The 21,440-nt window shown below is 41.0% G+C and overlaps 1 protein-coding gene across 9 annotated transcripts in view; it reads left to right on the forward strand.

The window, feature by feature from the left end:
• Positions 1-21,440, forward strand: part of ptprsa (protein tyrosine phosphatase receptor type Sa) — a 258,396-nt gene that overhangs the window by 195,385 nt on the left and 41,571 nt on the right. For 5 of the 9 annotated variants that reach the window (XM_085433160.1, XM_085433164.1, XM_085433161.1 and 2 more), the window contains 11 exons: positions 1,458-1,778; positions 3,071-3,264; positions 4,269-4,295; positions 5,412-5,529; positions 13,858-14,451; positions 15,514-15,608; positions 15,789-16,039; positions 16,609-16,696; positions 17,894-18,097; positions 18,296-18,459; positions 20,487-20,602. In XM_085433160.1, coding sequence (XP_085289286.1) covers positions 1,458-1,778; positions 3,071-3,264; positions 4,269-4,295; positions 5,412-5,529; positions 13,858-14,451; positions 15,514-15,608; positions 15,789-16,039; positions 16,609-16,696; positions 17,894-18,097; positions 18,296-18,459; positions 20,487-20,602 — 2,172 coding nt within the window. The remainder of the gene's footprint in view (positions 1-1,457; positions 1,779-3,070; positions 3,265-4,268; positions 4,296-5,411; positions 5,530-13,857; positions 14,452-15,513; positions 15,609-15,788; positions 16,040-16,608; positions 16,697-17,893; positions 18,098-18,295; positions 18,460-20,486; positions 20,603-21,440) is intronic. The other 4 variants (XM_085433163.1, XM_085433167.1, XM_085433166.1 and 1 more) reach the window with 2 other exon arrangements.

The raw sequence follows: 21,440 nt of genomic DNA on the forward strand, positions 1-21,440 counted from the left end.
TATTTATTTTGATTGTTGTGGTTTGTTTACCTACATAATAGACAAAAGATGTAATAATGAACTGGGTTTGTCACATCGGCAGGGACCGTGCATATTTTCAGATTAAACTTGTACAGTGCCATTGGATAGAAACATTTTCATCCAATTCTTCCATACAGTACCAAAGCCTGGATGAGAAGGGTTATCGCCCCCTACACGGCACATTTTCTGGACAAGCTCAAGCTGTCTGAGAACTTGGCTCAGATCAGAAAGAAAGGCACTGAGTTTGGTCTAGAAACTTTTCAAAGACCACTTCAGACACAAATAATAGACACCATGTTGGACTGATTTAATACTGTAAAGAAATAAAGGACAGATACAAAATCTCTTTATACGAAATCTTGAATATCTATTGCAATATATGTATTAGTGCTGTAGGCGTTAATCTCATTAACGCCATAACTACATTAACGCAGCAAATCTCCGTCAACGAGTTACCGTGGATCGCCCCGTGTGTGGGGCTGCATGGCGTCAACGCGTTAGCATGGTAGCTCGTTAACGCGTTGACGCCGTGCATCCCCACAAGCGGGGCGATCCGCGGTACTCTCCTCAGTTGTCTGACTAAAGTGCCTCGTTTGCAATAAAACACTACAACAGGGGTGTTCAACATAAGGCCCGGGGACCAGAACAAGAAGGAGGGCATAACATTTGCAAATTAACAGCTTAGACCTCTCCATTGGTTATTCACACTTCACCAAAGTAACGATTAAATGACACAAAAATTCATTTTTCTATGATCTACTATAGAAATTTCTGGGGGGTTTTTTTTTTACAATGGTTCTACAGTTAAAAAAAAATGTTTTTGAACTTTTTGTGTACTTTTATTTCTTACAGTTTAAATCAAGCTGACACATGTCACTTATTGCTGCAGTGTTTCTTTATGAATTGCTGCTGTCTTTATGTGTAAAGCTAAGAAATACTGTTGAAATTACCTTTCTTATTCTTTTTCTAAATGTGTAGTTAAACTTCTTTATGCTGACAGAAAGCTGAGTGAGATCAAAGTGCGCTGTATATGGCCCACTGTGTAAAATGAGTTTGACATCCCAGCTCTACACTGACACAACATAGTATATGCATATCCAGTGCTCATATCCCAAAACAATAGCTATCTGGATTCATTATTACACTTGCTTGTGCCATTTATCCATTTATTGCATCTTAAGTTGACATTTGCTTGAGTTTTATTTTTTATTTGAAATTTGTTTTGCATCTGTCTTTGTTTTACAATTTTCTTTGGATTCTTCTTGTTTTTTATTTAAGTTTTGAATTTCCCTTTCTTTTTTCATTTTCTTTATCTCTCCCATCTTTTTTATTTTTTTGTTTTTCACCCCTCCTCCCTCCTTCCCCAACCTCCTCGTCCGCCTCCTTCCTCCCAACCCACCCCTCCTCCTTCCTTCCTGTCCTCTCCACTTCACCAGAGCCCTCAGCTCCCCCTCAAGAAGTTAAGTGCAGCAGCACCAGCTCTACCACCCTGTTGGTAAGTTGGCGCCCCCCACCTTTGGAGAGTCAGAATGGTGCCCTGGTGGGGTATAGGGTGCGCTACCAGGTGGTGGGCCAGTCAGAAGGGGCCGGTGACAACGAGGAACTGCTGGAGGAGCCCATGGTGCCTGCCACTGAGGAGCAGGTGTTGCTTCAGCGATTAGAGAAGTGGACCCAGTACCGTGTCACGGTGTCTGCCTCCACTGTGATTGGACCTGGCCCCGAGAGTGAGCCCCTCGTCTGTCGGACCGACGAAGATGGTAGGTGAACCTAGCCTGTGCAGAAGCTCTTGTATTGACTTTTTATTATGGTTCAATAGCACTTTAGTTTAGTGGTGAGTATACCACCGGTAAACATTGTTTTTCTGTTGTATGTGTATGTGCAACCCAGTATTACAGCAAAATGTGTAATAGACACGCCAGTGCGCGGTTTCCATTTCACACTTTGCTTCTCCAAAACACAAAGTGGACACGTATGCAGAAATTGCATTACCAGCAGGGAGACATGATATATTTAAAGCCACAAAGTCGGTAGTGAGCCAAATACGTATTAAGTACATTCCAGTGTCCTTAATTGTCAGAATTAAGCTAGGGGCCTAATATGTATATTCATGTAAATGTGTTAATAAGGTCTGTTTAAACATTTTGTGCATATGTCCTATATGATGGAAATGTGCTGCACATGCATGCATAAAAGAAACTAAGATCACATGGTATCAAATGCATACCAAAAATGTTATAGCAGCATACTGCTTTATAAACTGTGCAAATGGAAAGACTCAAAATGAAATATACACGTGGGAAATCAAGCATTTTTGCTATTGCAACATAAACAACTACTGTCCTATTGCTCAATTGAGGGCCATATGCATTTATGCATATGGGTACAAGGCCTTATCTATTCAAGCATTTCCACAAATAAAGAGTCACAACACAGTGACAGTATCTATCGAAAGCCTGTCATTATGATAATAAGTATCTTTAAGGAAATGAGATCCAGGGCTGAACAGTAGAATGCGCCTTGTTAATGAACACAATTTTACCATGATGACGGGAAAGATGATGGGGTTGTGATTTAGAGGCAAAAACAGGGAGTCAAAGTGTTTTGTAAAGGAGCAAATGGAATCAGGTTGAGTGGAAGAATTTTATCAACAGAACATCCATCTCACAAAGGGACGGTCCGTGGCAAACTGAAAGGCCCGAACGCAAGGCCTGCCATAAAAGTCTGTCATTATGACTGACAGACGAGGTTTACCACAGACAGAGACGTACTGAAAAGGTGGAAGAGACATGGGGAAGTGATGAATGCGTGTGCATGTGTGCGTGTTGAATTTGACTGACACTGGAGTGTGTTTGTTGTTTCTAAATGTTTTTGTCCATCATTCTTGCTAGCTGTCAATAGTTTTCTCTGTGCGTACATGAATTTGGATTCAGGGAGTTATTTATGTCACGACATGATGTGAGGCACTTTTACGATGCAGGGCGGTGAATCAGACTCACAGGTGTGTGATGGTCTCATGCGAGGATTTGATTATTTCTTTAATTTCTTGTAGTTCCTGGGGCTCCTCCAAGACGGGTGGAGGTGGAGGTTATCAACTCCACAGCAATTAAGGTGATGTGGCGTTCTCTTACGCCAGGCAAGCAGCACGGACAGATCCGTGGCTACCAGGTTCATTACGTGCGTGTGGAAAATGGCGAGTCTCGAGGCCTGCCTCTCATCAAGGATGTCATGCTGGCTGATGCCCAGGTATGACCATCTCGTAGTTTTCCTTCTACAAATTAGCTGTCAGAAAAATGCAAATCCCGCCACGCAGCATGCGTTTATCATGCACCAATCGCATTAAAAATTGAAAACATATGTGTAAGCTATTGGCTTTTTTTTTCTTCTCATGCAAATCGCGAATTGTCTAGTTAATCCACGCTGTTGCAGCAGGAGTATGGGGAGCAATAGGGCTCTTGCCTTGTAGATTTCATTTCATTTCTTTCTCCCTCAGCCCGTCGACACACAATAAGAACTATAATCAAAGCTTCACTCATCTTGTCCTCCTTCTTCTACCTCAATGGCTTTTATTAGGAATGTCAAGACCCCTGCTTCATGGCAACATATGCAATGAAATATTTATGTGTGCTTGTATTCAGTGCAAAGACTTGGAGAAAATGGGCACGGAACTATTTCACCACAATTTAGACTTTGACTGGCAGAACTGGAAACGATGCTTTTTGGGGGTTTGTTTGTCTTTGTTGGGGTTTTTTTTTTTCTGTCAACACAGTTCTAGTGATGACTGTGTGTAGTACCGGCGTTTCAAATGGAGATTTTGAACAATTGGGAAAACAAAACACAAAAAAAGTTTAGTGCATTCAGGCCAAGCACCACACGCACAGGCAAAAACCTCTTTTTTATATCTATTTATCTTAGTTTGTATCATCATTAATCCATGTAATGCTACATTTTCATGCCATTGCTGCTTGTAGTTATCAATATATAACACTATTGTGCCTTTTTGTCAGCTGAACAGTAACGTAATTAAACTAGCAGACCTGTACAGCTCTCCTCACAACATAAACTTCAAACAGTTTCTTTCTCTCTTGACCTCCTAAAACCAGTGACCTATTTCTGATACCCATCCTCTGCTCCCAAACCTCTTATGCCCCCGTCTCTCACAATCCTATTTCTTCCCTTTCTTTTTTTTCTCTTTCTTTGAAAAAAATATTGCTCTCTCTCCTGCGCTCTTTGGCGGGGGGGGGGGTTAGTGGGAAACAGACGATACAGCTGAATATGTGAGTACGAAGCTTCACCTGGGTGCTTTGTGTGCCTGAAAGAGTGTAAACAGAGGGTATTGCATCAGCCCGGTTAGATTCACAGGTTACACAGCCCATCCGATCCTTGTTCATTAAGTCTGGGCAACAGTTTGGCTCAGGGGCTTAGCTCTCTGGTGACTCGGTCTAAACACTATATCTGTGCATAACCAAGAAAAAGGGGGCTTACGTCTGTCATCATTTAGTTTGTACACTTGATGGCTGATGCAATACCCACTGACCACTGTGCCTGGAATGCTAACGCTATTCGTATCATACTGTGTGCTGACAGTGTGTTGTGTCTTGTGCTCTGGTGGTGTTTGAATGATTTTTCCCCCTTCTGTTTTGTGTTTGTGTGATCTGTGCTCCATAGATATATATTCTTTTTTAATGTGGTGCTTTAGAAGTACTGTGCTTCCTTGAGTTTTGTATATTGAGATGGTAGTTTAAAGAATATCTCTGTACGACCCACATTGTGATCATTCATATTTTTTACTTTGCACAGAATGTTCTCTACCTTTGAACCAGAGTCCATCTACATTACACGAGTACCATGTCAAGTGCAGCACACTACTTATAGCTCATTTACCTTTATTGATTTCTCCCATCCTTCTGCCAAACTAGTGCCTGTTAAAAACCTAATTCTGCATTCGTTCAAACCTTCTCTCTTGAAAGATTCATTAGAATTGATCGGAAGCCTCTCTTTGAAGAGGACTCAAGGAAACTTAATGGCTGAGGTAAAAAACTGCCAGGGAATGGCCAGGATGTATTCAGCATGCATTTATCAAAGTTAAGTTGTTGATTGGAATATTGCTAAAGGACTAAGTGGAACTACTTTCCATTTACATGCATAATGTCACTCCTCCACCTTGGCAGATCTAATAATTTATGTAATGGAAATGTCTTCCATTACACAGGGGGAAACATTACATTTAATGCATGCCTCGTGAAAATTAATAAAGAGGAGCAGGAGACACTTGGCTTAGATTAACATTCTGCATAAGGCAGTTTGAGCTGCACGAAGTGGGGTCAAATCATGAAAAATTCAACACGTATTTTGACATTTTCCTGTCTCTGCTTCTTCCGTGTGTCCCATAGGAAATGGTCATTGGAGGACTCAAGCCAGAAACCACTTACTCCATCACAGTGGCAGCATACACCACCAAGGGGGATGGTGCTCGGAGCAAACCCAAACTGGTGGTGACCAAAGGCGCAGGTTAGTACAATGATAAATAATTGATTTGTTTGTTGTCATAGAACCTTTGTTCGTGCAGCAGTAAAGCTAACTTGTTTTTCTGCCTCTGACTGAAGGGTTTTTCGCTCAGGGACTCCTGTTCACTCCCATCCAGCTGTCTCCGCTATGATTGTGCTATGATTGCTTGTTTGCATTTATTTAACAATACTCAAAGAACCCTCGCAGAGAGCCACAATATAGTGTGATTAACTGATTCGGATCTGTTTAGTAGACACGAACAAATGCAATAATTAATAATTTCAAGAATTTCTGGCATTTAACTAAGTGTAATTAGGACTCTTTATCGACAGCACCATAGGCTATGATATTAACAGTGTGTTCAGCTACTCAGGGCTGTTATTCAGGGCACATCTAAGTCTAAGGCAGTGTTTGCTTTTATCAGTGCTGCGTTTATCATTTGAGTCATGTCCTGAAGGCTAGCCACAGATTTTTAGAGATCAAGGCCACGGATCTTTTAGAGACCAGGGCATGGTGTGAGGTTTTTTTTTTCCCTAAGACAGATTAGGAGAGCATGAAAACACATGTTGCTCTTTGGTTTTAGCTGTATATTAGAGCCTGCACTCTACAAAGCATTGTTTTCTTCACATTTCTCCTTTTTTTTTTTCACCACTGAGCATACCAGTTTGTCTAGACTCTCTATGCCTGCCTAAAAGCTGGTAGTTTGTTTAGAATGAGCATGATCTGCAGAGGATGTAAAAAGCTTGCATACCCCTGCTAAAATGCCACATTTTTGTAATGCAAAAATAGAAAAATATATATATAAATTATTTAGAAATGTTCTACCTAAAATGTGACCTATAACCTGAACAATGTGGTTCAAAACCAGATCTGTTAGGGGGTAAAATAAAAATAAATAAATAAAAATAATGTAGTTCCATATCAACAAGCTTATGTTTTGGGTTTAGTTTAATTGTAGGTACATTCAGTCAGTTCGTTTCCAAGCCAATGTATACCAAAACAAACAGCAAGAAAACAGTGAGGACAATAAATAACAAATGAAATGATGTAAAAGTGACAATAACTATACCTGAACAAAGTTGATGAAAAAACAAGAAGTCAGGGAGCCGGATTTTCTTACAAAGAAAATTAGCAAAATTTTGCAGCAACATCTATCAAGTCTCCCAAAAGGATGTGGAGAAATGTTTCTGGTCTGATGAAACCAAGGGTAAAATCCCAAAGCTTTTTATTACAACCAAAGCAATGCATACCACCAAAACAATGGCATACCCGCGGTGAAGCATGGTGGTGGCAGCATCATGCTTTGGGGGCGTTTTCTTCAGGTTGAGCTAGAGCCTTAGTTAAGGTGGAGGGAATTCTGAGCAGTTTCAAACACCATTGTGTTTTGGCAAAACAGTGAAGTTTATGCTAGAAAGCATTTTAACGTTTAGTGTGCCAAAAACCAAAAGCATCCAGATCAAAAAAAGAATGGCTTGATTAGAAGAAGATTAAAGTTTTGAAATGGCCAAGCCAAGCCAGAGCCCAGAACTGAATCCAAATGAAATATTGTGAGGTGACCTGAAGAAAGCAGATGATGCAATTGGACAGATTTGGAGCACTTTTGCAAGGAAGACTCGGCAAATATTAGAAAGTCACGATGCACTGCGCTTATAAGCACCAACACCATAAGAATGAATTATGTTACAACGTCAAAAGGTGCTTCAACAAAGTGTTAGTTTGAGAGTGCATATTTATGCAGAAGGTTATTGTAAGTTTTTTATTTCAATCCTTTTGCAGTTGAGTTGCAGGGTCTGTAGGTCATGTTAGAGGTTGAAAAAGTTCAAAAATTATTTTGCCTGGTCTAATTTTTTTTTTACATCATAAAGTAAACTAGCATTTTGACAATGGTGTGAAGACTTTTTATATTCACTGTGAACCTCAGGTTGACTTGCTATGAGTTTGAAAGCTTTCTGTGAGTGGTTTTAGGCCATTAAACTAAGATTGTGTATGCATGTACTTGAGAAGGCCTCAAAGTGCCAATATGTGCACAACTGTATACATACAGCACATACTTTTTTTTTTTTACGCTATTATTATTTTAAAATAGTGAGGGATTGGGATGCAAGGATTTAATATATGTTCATTTGTTGTTTCTGTGTTTTTGTTTTTGTTTTTTTAAAGTAAAGAAAGAAAGAAACCCGCCATTACCTACATTCACTGTCTAACCAAACCAAAATTACAACAAAGCAGTAGCACTACTAAACTAAAATACTTCCTGAATTTTGGTTCAGTGTGTGATATGGGACTTTACTACCTGGTCTGGTCTCCAGGAAATAGACAGTGGCTGCAAACAACAATGAAGTAGGTTACAGAGCCTCTAGCAACCACTAGACTAGCTGACATGCAGAAAACTAAGCTTGTTGAATACATTCAATGCTCAAAATGTGTTCTAAGCTACAAGTAACAAAAACACTGGATATATACAGGGACACAAAAAAAACCCTAAATCAGGGCTGGCTGGAAGAACAGATTGGCTGTACTTTTGAAGCAGGTGGAAGAATTACTGCTGCAGCTTGATGAGAGCACAGGATTGGGGCACTGTCCAATCAGTAACAACAGAAGGCAGAATGAAGGAAGAGCAGTTAGGCTGGCATGCAGGATGTAAAAAAAAAAGTGCAGGCACTAAATTCTGATCTTGGGGTTACATTCAGAATTACCTTACAAAACAGTCAGAAGACTCAAAAAGACAAAGGACAAGGTGGTGTAATGGTCGAGTAATGTTCAAAAAAATGCTTATATCTTGATAAAGCTGGTGTCTTTCAGTCCATGCTCTCATTCCCTTCCATTCCCCCCAAAAGCAAGTAACTTTAAATCCATCCACCCATCTATCTTCTATTTCAGAAGTTCTTCACATAGATATTTTAAAAACGCAGTATTTCTGCTTTGCTGAATCTTTATCAGGGTTTGATTATTTCGTCTGTAACGATATGTGCAGACCTGTAGAGTGGTATGTCATACGCTCCTGTACAGACAGCACATTTTCACAACCTAACGTGTGTACACACAAATGTCCCATCTCGTGACAAGTGTGTGTTACAGGTGTCAGGGAGCATGGCGCTGCCCAAGGGGCCTGAGCGAGTGCTGTCACTCTCCATCCTTCTGTCAGGACTGGCTGACTGATGCGCCATTCCACAGCAATTCTGTTTGTCCCTCGAAGGGAGAGCTTCTCCTTTTTATTATGATTGAATTAAAGAACTAGTTTATGCCAGGGGCCAAGATAAATAGAATAGGGTAAGAGGTGAGAGATTGAGGTGTTGGGGGAAAGAAGTAAAAACAGGTTTTCTTGGAGGTAAAGCAGATGTCCTTCTTGTCCCAAGCACCGTTAGGATGGTTGGGACATTGGCAATTTTCAAGGCAATTTTCTTTTGTTGTTTTTTCCTCCAGAGCAAGTTGAACTAATGAACTAATTGAATAGTTACATCTTTGAATTGCAAAAAATTCAGACAACATGAGAACAGGTGACAGAATCATCAGATTATACACAGTTCATAGTGTCTGTACATTCAATTACAGAGGATGGTCTCATATGATTATATTATGGTATTAGTGGACTAATCAAGAAGCCCTGTTTAGGCTTTTGAGATTTTGTTTCCATGTACCCAGACTTCCTTTTCATTTTTAAAGTGTTTTTAAGCAATACTTCCTCAGGCTTTCCTAAGGTCTGCTTTTTCACTCATTTCACTCATTACCTGACCATTTTCTAGAAGATGTTTTTGTTGTTGTTCGGTAAGACACTTTACACTGACCTATAAATCATTGAAGCATAAAGCAGACACCTATCTCAAGGGATGAAACAGTGTTGTGTTTACACAGACAGCTGAGCAACTTGGTTCAAATCGACATCAATATGTAATGAAGGAGGTCATGCCAGAGCTACAACAATGAGCGTCTACAGGCATCTGTAAAACATGGCGGAGGCTCTGTCATGGTACCAGTGGTGGAATTATGAACGCAGAAAAGCAACTGACTTTTTTTTTAGCATCTTTAGAATTCTGTTTTTGCCCCATATACTATATCTTCATCACTGATTTGCCTTTTTTTTTTTAAATATTAAGAAATTTGCAGGTGTCTCGAGACTTTTGCACAACACTGTAACTGTAACATTGTACATTCTTCAACTACAAAACTAAACAAAACACAAACTTTCATAGAAACTTTTCATCAAAAACCACACTAAAAATGGATCCCAACTTGTAGGAACTTATAAACCCAAATATAAGATGTTTTCTTCTTCTTCACCATGAAAAACAGATGTTCTTTGTTGAGACAACCACTCCTTCGTGTGGTTTGCACTTGTGTGAACTCACTCATAAATTGGCACACTTCAAATGCGTATTGTAAATCAATTTAACATTCTCCCACATTGTACGTCCTCTAAAAATATATATTTTTTTAAAAACATGTAACTTATGCAATTTCTTCTAAAATCTTTTTTTTTCTAAAGCATGCACTTGAGGAGAGCAGTTGCCTACAGAAGATGTCATAGCCTTGGTCTTTTTTTATGTAACAATAAGGCTTCGATACAGTGCGTCATGACAACGATGGCATGTTTTTTCTTGCCACTAAAAATTGTAACATCAATGGCCAAGGCTTTTTATCTTCCAGACTTTCCAACCAGCCTCTCTGGTAGTTTGGTGTATCAAAAAGGATCTGAAAAAGATCTATGCAGGATTTTGTCTGACTTGGATAAAACTGGAGTTCCATACCTATTTGTGAGTCATAGATGAACAACATTTATTCTGTGGCTGAATCTCTCTTTGTTTGCTGAGTGAAAGCTAGGTTTGAAAAGTGGCTTTTCATGAGTCATATTTTTAAAACTCTTCCTTTGAGGAATACACTGAACCACGGCCAACAATCAATGTCTGCGTCCTTTAAATCTTTCGTTCTTGCTCACATGCTAATGGAAAAAAAATAGTCAAGACTTCCTTATAAGTCAAACAAAGTCAAAACATAATGCTACAAAGGCACAGTTATTTATTGGTAGGCTGTGCGCCAAGTTGCTCAAAATATCAGCTTGGGATCCCAAGAGGCTATAGAGCAAGGGGAAAAACTGTTATTTTGCATCACCAGGTACCAAACATAAGGCCCGTTGGTGTGATCCACACAAATGGATGGATTAAATCATATTAGGTTTGATTTTAATTATTTATAAATTGCATTGCAAGTATGGATGGATATTGATTCAGATCAAATCAGCCACAACACTGTTATTTACAGCTTTAAAGATTGCTGGGTATCCTCCACTTGTAACATCTTAACTGGTTAAAACTCCCTTAGGCCAACCTCACAATACTTGATGCATCATGCAAAAGGTTGCTGAGCTCTTTTTCTCCTTGCTTCTTTAATGGCTCCTTCTCTCCGAATGGGCCAAGTGAAATTTATTGCTTTTCTTTCTCCATTACATTTCCCACCCTACAAATTACTACTCTCCATGAATCCCTGAAATATAGGCAGATGGGATTCAAAGAAGCAAAGGGAAAATAAAGATCAGAGAGACAGATTTTACACGACCTTTCAGCATTTGCAAAGTTGCGTATGCGTGACTGACGTGCACAAGAGAGGTAGGAAATGAGAAAGAAACCTGATCGTCCCCTTCTGAGTCAGACTGAGTAAGTATCAACAGTATTCTGTTAATATGGTGGCCTAATGGGAAATGTGCAGGGAGGCCCACAAGGAGGGACTGAATCAGGCTCGACCCTGAAATGGTCAAAGAGTGGAAAGAGGAGGAAGTTAGGAAACGAGAGTGGGAATTGGACATCGTGCGAAGGGAGAAGTAAAGTAAAGAAATTGGGAAGAAAAAAGGGACTGTGGGTAAAAGGAGGGTGACACAGAGGAGAGGTGGAGAGGGACAATCAAAGTGTCCTGGAAGCCCAGAATCGCTCATGTACACACACACACACACACACACACACACACACACACGTTTCTGCCTCCTCATATCCCTGTTGGGCCCTCTTTGCAGCTGATTGCACCTTGTCCCCAGTCACCTTCATCATCTCTCATTCACTCATTTTTCAACCCCTCACTATGGCCTTGTTGACTTTATCATCTCCTTGTAGCACCTCACACTCACACACACACACACTCAGCCCACACCATGAGCAGTCCCCCCACCCCTCCTCCCCCTCTCTACACCAATCTGCTGGCTCAGTACCCGTGATCCCTCTCCCCAGTGTGCACTAGGCCCCAGTTTAAAATGTACAAATAATAAAACCGTTTTGGGGGTACACAGGCTGCAATGGATACATATGGCAGCCTGTTGAATTCCGAAGCGAAGCACAAAAACAGAGAATCGAAGACACGTGCTGCGCCTTTGCAGGATCATTCTCCCTGATTCTATTTTCTTGATTAGCAGTGATCATGAAGGGAGAGTGGGTTTCCAAATGACACCAAGCTGAGCTACAGTATGTAGCCAGGGAGTATTAGAAGCATTTGTCTCACCCAACACTCGCTGCCCCCACCTTTCCATTACCGGCAAATGCTCAGCTGACTAGCCGCCATCTACCCACTCACCTCCATCTTCCTCTAGCAACAGTCTTCAGAAAGAAAATCATTGGCAAACAGAAATGAATAATAAGCGCAGAGGAAGGAGAGTATGTGGAGTGGATTTCTCTCTCTCTCTGTCCCTCTTGCTCTCTCTTTCTTCTCTTTCCAGGCTCTGTGTGTGTGTCTGTGCGTTTACTGTGTGCACAAAACTTACATCTTATCACAATAAACTATATGTAGACACATACAGTATACACGGACACATTTGCACGATGATACTGTTCCACTGAGAGGCAGTACTGTTGCCTCAGACTAATGTTGGCTTCTCCAAATTACTTTAAGTTCACACTGGGCAACAAGCCAAATAGCTCTATGTGCAGCTGGAATGGCGATATAGGAGATGAAGCTGGCTGGAGACCAGGGCCAATAGGCTGACACACATCAGCAAAGAAAATTCAGACTGTCCATCAAGCACAAAGATACAGGATGCAATGATTAAGGGGTGGGTGCGGGGGTGAATTCAGCTTGAATTCATCTAGCATTAGCATCAACAAGCGTTAGCCAAAGAAAGCAAATGAAGGCATAATTATGTCTGCATAAGATAATGATGAAAAGTACATAACACCTGCAACCACAGTTAATAATTTGCATTCAGTTTATTTAGTTGTTAATAAATTTATGCAGGATCAAACAGTTTCGCAGGCCAACTTTGCCAAACAAATTGGCAAGCTTTGTGAATCTTCAGTATGCAGGAGACTGTCACTCATCATTCTGTCTGACTACTGTAGATACATGTAATTAATTTCATAGCTGACGTGTCTCATTACCTCCTTTGTTTTCTTTATTAATACTAAAGTAATGCATTTGGATTTAAATTCATAAAACAATGTGTATCTATAATAGAATACTTATAACATTTGCCAGTTGTTTGTCCCGTCCCCACCTTTTCTGAGAAAATTTGTTGTTTCTCAGAAAAAGGAGGGAAGTACATAGATCAGAAGATGAGCGAGGAAGCTAGAATCTATTTACATGGGGCTCAAGTGCAAATCAGCCACGCTCATCTCTCACAAAGCTTTGACAGCAGCTTGAGAACTAAAGGCTTCACATAACTGCTGCTGCCGCTGTCTCGGTGATGGGACCTTAAAAGGAGGGTTAGGATGAGACGTGTGTCATCCATAACAGCAGCAAAACTGGGCCACTCTGAAGAATAGTGTCTGGACCCCAAGAGTAGATCATCCATTTTACAACAAGAGACAAACAAGGCGCTGTTCTTCGCTTAAAGTTTTAGTGGTGCTTTGCTGTAATGCAATGATTTTTGGCTTCAGCTTCTATGTATCATGAAATGGTAATGGGTACAGCGATCACTTAGGAATTAAAGCATTTTGGGGATCTTCTGCATTTCTGACTCACTTTGTTAGCTTATTGACTGTAAGTTCAAACAATTTCCCCGAGTTTTGTTCATCTTGATCTTTACCTTGGACACATAGACATCGTTTTATGTGCGGTATCTGATCCAGCTATGTTTTTACCATCCTTTGTAAATGCTTCCGTCGTATACTATTTGTATCAATAGTAACAGTGTTGATGATTTTGCTACACAGTACAAAAACTCAGTGCACTTTCTATAACACAAACCATAACTCCTAAATCGGAAGGAAAAATAGAACATAAACGATGGTTATATGTCATGAATGACTTTCAACGCTCACCCATATGTACCATTTTCATGTCTCTTATTTAAAAACGTGCATTCTAATAAAACTGTAATGCAAAGACATCACGCTTTTTATTTCTTTGTTTCTGCAGTACCTGGTCCGCCCTATCTGTCAGTGGCTCAGGACTCAGAGACATCAGCCGTGGCTCGCTGGGATCCTCCAGATCTAACCAATGGCATGGACCTGCAGGGTTACCGGCTCCAGTTTGGCAGAAAAGATGTCTCTCCTTTGGCCACACTGGAATTTGCTCCCCAAGAGCGGCAGTACTCTGTGGGCAACATTCACTGGGGGGCAATTTATCTCTTTAAGATCTCTGCCAAGAGCAGGGGTGGCTTTGGGGAAGAGGCTGTGGTAGAAGTCAATGTGCCTGAGAATACGCCAGGGGGATACCCACAAATTAACGAGGGCTCCAATGTGACTTGCTGCTCAGTGCAGCTGTCCTGGTCTCCACCAGTCCTGGCAGAGAGGAATGGGGTAATCACAGAGTACACTTTGGCCTATAAAGAAGCTGGCACCAGAGAAGCTCCACGGGAACTCCACTTACCCCCCAGCCTCTTCAGCTATGTGCTCAACAGCCTCAAACCGAACTCGGCATATGACGTGAAAATACGTGCACACACCAGTGTAGGTCCAGGGCCCTACAGCCCACCTATCCAGTATCGGACCGTGGCCTTTGATCCAGCAGGTAGGGCTTGCCTGTTTGTCTATGTTATCCAACCCAGTTGGCGGGGGGTTGGAAATTGGCTAAAATTAATCTGCAGCAACACAAAAACTGCCCACCCCCTCCTTCAACCACCTCCACCTCTCCTCAAGAAAGAGGAAACATTGATATTTAAATTGCTTGCCGTGGGATACTTACTTCAATAACCCAAATCAGGTAAAAGATAAGTCAGTAAGTTATAGTCAGTCATTTTGAGAAAGAGGAAAGAAGCCTAGAATTTCAAGGTAAGTGCAATTTGGTCAGACACTCTTCTCAGTCATTCTTGCAGCCTGTTGCCAAGCACAGTCACTCAGCTAATGTCATCTCACATCCCCAGTTTACAAACAAGGTAGGATCTCAATCAGATCTAGTCACTTTGAGAGTAAGTGTGGACCTCTAAAATTGCAAAACTCTCATTTTGGTTCTTTATTTTATTTTTGGTTTAAGATATTCTGCCCTTCCTAACTCCCTTCCTCTCCCAGAACCTCATTCTCCGTCCCCCTGTCCTTCGACAGGACAGCTTGTGGCATGGCATCCCACAGATGCACCGCTAAGGACTGTTAGCATGCTATGTTTTGGGTTTGTCTCTTTGCCTACACAGCATCACGTTGGCAGTGCCAACCCAGACTTAGTAGAGGTGTAGGATCAGTTGGCATTGGGACCGCATGGGTCAGTTGTTAATCATCAAATGCTCGTGGTTCAAAGATAATGATGAGCTGGGTTGGCACTACCCACGATGGCTAGCCAGTAGGTACACCCTTGTGCTCCATGGGTTTGTTGTCCATGAGTCTTACGTGCTGTGTGTCCTAACCAATCGCGTTGCCCTTCTCACAGCCAATCACAGCTCACTGTTACACTCACTTTCCTACCCAGAGGAGCGTTGCAGGGGAAGAACAGCTTTTTTTTTCTTTTTTTTTTAAAAAAAGCAAAACAGAAAAATCAGGTTTCTTTATTTGTTTCCCTTTCTTTCTGATGTAAAGATGGTCCATTCACTTATGATACACCCTCTTTCTTTTTTTCTTCTTCTTGCGTTTGTGCACTCAACAGATGTTCCAAAGAACTTCACTGTAAAGTGGGCCACCAAGTCCACAGTGGTCATTGCTTGGAAGTTTTCTGAAAGCAGGTCCCCGTATAAATGCACTGTGAGTATAATGTTGTAAAGCATTCCCACTGTGTAATTTAGCATCCTTGAAGTTGAATTCAATTGAAAACTGTCATTCAGTTTGTCATATTTCAGTGACATGAGTTACCACTAAACAATCTTCCTCTTTTACTCTCTATTCCCTCACCAATTTGCTGATTGACTATCACTCTAATCCTAGATTGAGTATAACCGCCAGAAGATGGATGTGGATGCCAGGCAGCTGAAGGTGTTCGTCACTGGACTAAGACCTAACACCACCTATGAGTTCACAGTGATCTGTCAAGAAAGCATAAATGGTGGGCAAAGACATCGGGTAATAGCCAGGACAGCGCCGCTCATGCTGATCAGGAAACCCAAGTTGGACATCTACAGTAACTCGGATACCGCGCTCACCATGTCCTTTCCATCATTTGACAGCAAGGATGTCAAGTGAGTTTTGAGGGCTAAAAGCATCTGTGAGCTCTGTCTGAATTGTCTTGAAGGGTTAGGGGTTGCTGTCTTCCTTCTCTCTCCCCAACCGGTTGCAGCAGATGGCCCTGCCCCTTCCTGAGCCTGGTTCTGCCGGCGGTTTCTTCCTGCTAAAAGGGAGTTTTTCCTTCCCACTGTCGCCAAAGTGCTTGCTCGTAGGGGGCCATATGATTGTTGGGTTTTTCTCTGTACGCATTATTGTAGGGTCTACCTTACAATATAAAGCGCCTTGACACAACACAACACAACTGTTGTTGTGATTTGGCACTGTATAAATAAAATTTAATTGAATTAATTGAAAAAGTTTAAATGTTGACATACTTAAAATCTGACGTGACATCTGTTGAGATCACTAGGTAATGAGTATGTGACGTGGACTGCTGGTAATTGCTAGGCCCTTTGAGAGAACCGAATTGTCACGTCAATTTAGTGTTGAGTGTGAGGCTATTTTTAATGTAAATTCTGTTACAATCTTAAAGGATTGTTTATTAAAATCAAATCTTTATTGTGCTTTCATTCTGTGTTCACAGGAACTTCTATGTAGTAGTGCTGCCGCTTAAGAAGACCCCAGGAACTGTTAAAGACTTGAAAAACCCTGATGAGATAGACATAGAAGAGGTAGCGCACACAATAAGCTTTCAAGCTGTTTTTTTGTTTGTTTGTTTGTTTGTTTGTTTGTTTGTCATTTTGGCTCTGTACACCACCACAGTGGATTGTACAACCAGCCAACATATGATTAAACTGGAGACTTTCAGCTATAATTGAAGGGATTTAACAACAATGTGTCTGTTTACAAATTAAAGGCATATATACACATTTTCCCTCATTTTAGAGGCTCAAACGTAAATGGACAATGGACTGACAAGCAGTTTAATGGGCTGGTCAGATTTTTACATTCTTATTCCAAGAAAAATTAAGCAAATACGAGATCTGCAGTCGATTCCAAGTGTTAAACTTGGATTTGGTGACTTCTCACTGTTAAAGCTGAAAGTCATTTCAGTTACTTCTTGACTACCTGATTTTAAATAAACTGTGATGACATACAGAGGCAAAATTGCAAAAATTGCATCATTATACATAAACAGTAGTTTTCATGTTCTGTCCACATTGTGCACATCATGTACCCATGTAGGCAAGGCACACAGAACACAGACATAAGTAAATCTCAGCTATGCTAATTTGACACCCCCCCCCCCCCCCCCCCCAAAAGCATGCAGAAGAGAGAATTACACAGTCTTCTCCTACTCATAACCATAGCTCGGGGTCACCTTGAGCACCAGATCAACAGCAGCCATCCCTATTGGATTTGGGATTACACACATTCCCTCTGCTTAGGGCCCGCCTCTGTCTGCAGTCTAAACTGAATGAGAGAGGATTGATGTAGGGGAAAGGGTTGCATGGTTGCATGGAGCATTGCCAGAAATGTTGAAGCTTTTAGAATCTTAAGTGTGCAGTTACACCTACAGATTGTTTTCTTTGATCTCAGGAAGAGTTCAAGACCTTCTACAAAACAGCTACTTATTCAAGAGACCTACTGCTTATGTATTTGAAAATTTGTACTACTGCCATATTACAGTTTCTTATTTCCAGTTTATTGAATTGATGTCATTTTTTGTGCTTAAATAATAGCTCTTGTTTTGTTTAAATTTTTATTTAAAAAACATTAACATTATAAACACTTTCTGCACTCAGAAACTCTCATTAGGTCTGACTTGAATGTTCTCTATATTTAGTCTTTGATCTGCCAAAATTTTAAAAATACACTCACGCTCTCACACATAAAGAAGTACAATAAAACCTTTTTACGTCAATCAGCTGTTGAGGGAGGTGAATCCAAAGCGCCGTTCACGCCGTCAGCTGGACCAGAAGAAGCCCTACATCATAGCCTGCTTCAGGCAACTGCCCGCTAGCTTCACAGTAGGATCTGAAAACCGCCACAGTAACTGTGAGAACAAGCCTCTCGAACCTGGCCAGGAGTATGTCTTCTTCCTGCTGGTTGAACTCAATGCCACTAGCGGGGTAAGACAGTTCAGTCGAATTTTTGTCAGAGTGGATTTAATTATGCGGTTTTCTTCAGTTAATAGTGGATCTCTTAATGCTGATTTATCTAAACCTAACACATTTATGCTTCTTGTGGTATTCAATTCAGTTTGTTCAATTTGTATCTTTGGGTTTTATGCACTGTACTAAGTTTTGCGAAAAATTGTTTCTGTTCAGAAAATGTTTGCAGCAAGCCCATATACTGACACGGTGGTGACTCCTGAGCTGGTCGTGGACCCTTTGCCAGTAGACGCTGGAGATGGTCTCATATGGGTGTTGGGCCCCGTCCTGGCTGTTGTCTTCATTATCTGCATCGTCATCGCCATTCTTCTGTATAAAAAGTGAGTGGGCTTGGGAATTTCTGTTTGTGGTGATACTTGTGTGTAAAGATGTCAGAACCTCAAATAGATGTGAAGTTTGGAGTTTGGTTTTTCTTGTCATTTCATGCCAAACCCCTTATTTGTAGTCAAACTGGGGAATTGGGCTATCTTAAATGATTGCATGCTAGGCGGCATGTTGAACGAGGGTCTTATTATGTTTTCATGGCAGCATGATATTCAAAGTCCCAAAAACACAGTTGCATGTAAATATGAAACTTTTTTTTTGTGGAAAAAAAAAGATGGTCGTGGGATGTGAGCTGGTTGGAGAAAGAAGAGAGGAGGAGATTCTTTGAGATGGTGCTCGACTAGTAGAAAGAATTTGTCAGTCAGTAGATGTCAAAAGTGTTTATTCACAGCGAGTATAGGAAGGGTGATAAATTCAAGGGAACAATAAAATAAAGATGTGGTGCCAAAAGTAGACCTTGGTAAAGCATTCATCCAAAATGTGTTGCTTCGTTTGTTGTTGATGTTGGTTAATAGAACGTGGACAGGGCTGTTGTCATCATGAAAGGGACAGGATAGAAATGTTCTATCACAGGACTGGAGTGAGTCTAGTAAGCGTGCCACTGCCCTCCCTCTAAATAGACACAAACCATGAAACCAGTATGATCTCTACCACATAAAAACCATATGCATTATAGAGGAGTGCAGCTATCATGTTACGGTATCATAACTAAAGGTTTTTCCTACATATTGTCAGAGTCTGGATGTGAAATTAGAACTGCGAATTCTAGTGTTCAAGCACTTTTTCCAGTGTTGCCTAAGTTACCCAATAATAATGTTAGTAATGACTAAACTACTAGATTAAAAACTGGGTGATCTTTTTTTTTTTTTTACTGTAGTGGAGATCAAACTTGCCTTTAAAGCCCAACACCTCTGCTCCTCTGAGTCAAGACTAAGTGAACTCTCTGTAGCTTCGAGCTTTGGAAGATGCACATGCAGTCAGTATATCGCCCTTTTTTACTGTTAGCTGCACATATTTGCCTCGGGGGCTGCAAATCCAAACAGAACAATGTTGCAAGAGGTTGCCCTACATACCAGGAAAGATCCCTGAATTATCTAGAAGGGGGTAGGACTGGTGTGAGAAGCATGAGCAGGGCTCGCTACTGTCAGATGATCCGTGACTATCTGACCTTGGTTTACCTCCATCTTGAATGGTTAGAGGGAGAGTAACATCTCTCCTTGAATCTCTCTCTTTTTTCTCTTCTCTTTCACTCCACCTCACTCTCCCATCTCCCCCATCTCTCCATGGTGAATAGTGTTTCCCAGGACTGCCCTTGGCCCTGACATTCCCCTTTCCTATCTGTATCTGCACCCTTCGCACACACACGTACACACACACGCATGCACGCACACATCCACAGACACGCAAATGCAGGGCTCTCGAATGTATGCGCTTACTTACACATTTCATTGAATACGCACTCATTCCAACTCATTGACACGTGCACACACTTGCACTCATGCACACACCTTCTTCCAATGCTGATGAGCTTTATCTCGCTTTTTTGCGAGCCCAGCAGCGACCCCTGTGAATTTTAAACTGCTCTCTATTGATTTATCTCTCTTCTTGCCTCCCCGTCTCCCTTTCTCCTTGTGTGTTGTGTTTTCACCATCTTTATATATTTATTTGACTCCTATTGCTTTCTCTGGAAACAGCAAACCCGACAGGTAAGGCTTAGTCTTACTTAGATTTAATGCATTTTTCAAGACAAAATAGCTTGTCTCAGCACAAAATGGCCTTAATTAGTGAGAGTGAAGGAGACTTGTTCATACGCGATACATGTTACCAGCTTCACAGTCCGTGATTTTGCTTCACTCTTAGCTTTTCTGACCGACTGAGCTACCAATCAGTCAGAGTTACTGAGTAGATAGTGAGGATGGGATCTCTTGTGCTGGATCAAGTGTGCATTAAAGTTTTTCTTTTTCTTTTGTCTTTTTTTGTACGTCTTCCCCTCTTCCTTCTTTATGTTTGACTTACTGTCCAGCCACAAAAGAAAAGAGTCGGAGCCACGCACAAAATGTCTGCTGAACAACGCAGACATTACACCCCATCACCCCACAGACCCCGTGGAGGTGAGGCGCATCAACTTCCAAACTCCAGGTAAGGCAAAAGGTTCATTACACTCTGAATGAAGAACAGGAAGCTCATTCATCTCATTCTAAAATTGTAGAGCAACAAAGGATTGGAAGAAGTTTCTTTTTCAAATAAAATTAATGGAGGCTGTAAAGGAGGTTTAATCCAAAAAAGATCTCACGGGCTGCATACATGTGTGAATCTGGAGAAGACCTTTCATATTGTTGCACAATTACAATTCAGAGAGAAAACCTTTCATGAAAGCAGAATATAAATATATGGTTATGCATTAATACACTTTACGTGTGTCGTGACAGCAGATTGTTACACTTACACCCACATGTGCTACTCCAAAATGATTGCATATGTGCTTTTGCGTACACCCTGTCTGAGTCCCCCCATATCATTGTGTTTGACATAATTTGCCATCATAACAGCCTGTAGGCTATAAGCATGTGTTTGCCATATCCCCATTAACCGCTGATGAATAAGAAAGAGTTTGAAATTTTGTGCATTGTCAGGCCTGTCTTTTTTATACCCTGGCTTTCTACGTGGTTTTATCTTTTTTTCAAAAACGTCTCAAAGACTTTAGAGTCAGACCTGTTACATATCGTCAACTTTTCTTTAATGTCAGGTGTGTTTCCAGAACCACTAAAAACTGCTGTAATTAAACCTATACTAAAAAAGGACAATCTTGACAAGACACAAATGAACAACTGCAGGCCAATCTCGAATCTCCCATTTTTAAGTAAGATCATTTGAAAAGCAGTTTCTCAACAGCTCAGTTACTTCTTAAAACAGAATAACTGCTATGATGCCTTCCAGTCAGGTTTTAGACTGAACCACAGCACTGAAACCGCTCTGA

The sequence above is a fragment of the Copadichromis virginalis genome, linkage group LG15 (assembly GCF_057382275.1).
Source record: "Copadichromis virginalis isolate Kocher_CV1m ecotype Utaka linkage group LG15, C_Virginalis_male_GT1.1, whole genome shotgun sequence".
In the NCBI taxonomy this organism is placed as follows: Eukaryota; Metazoa; Chordata; class Actinopteri; order Cichliformes; family Cichlidae; genus Copadichromis; species Copadichromis virginalis.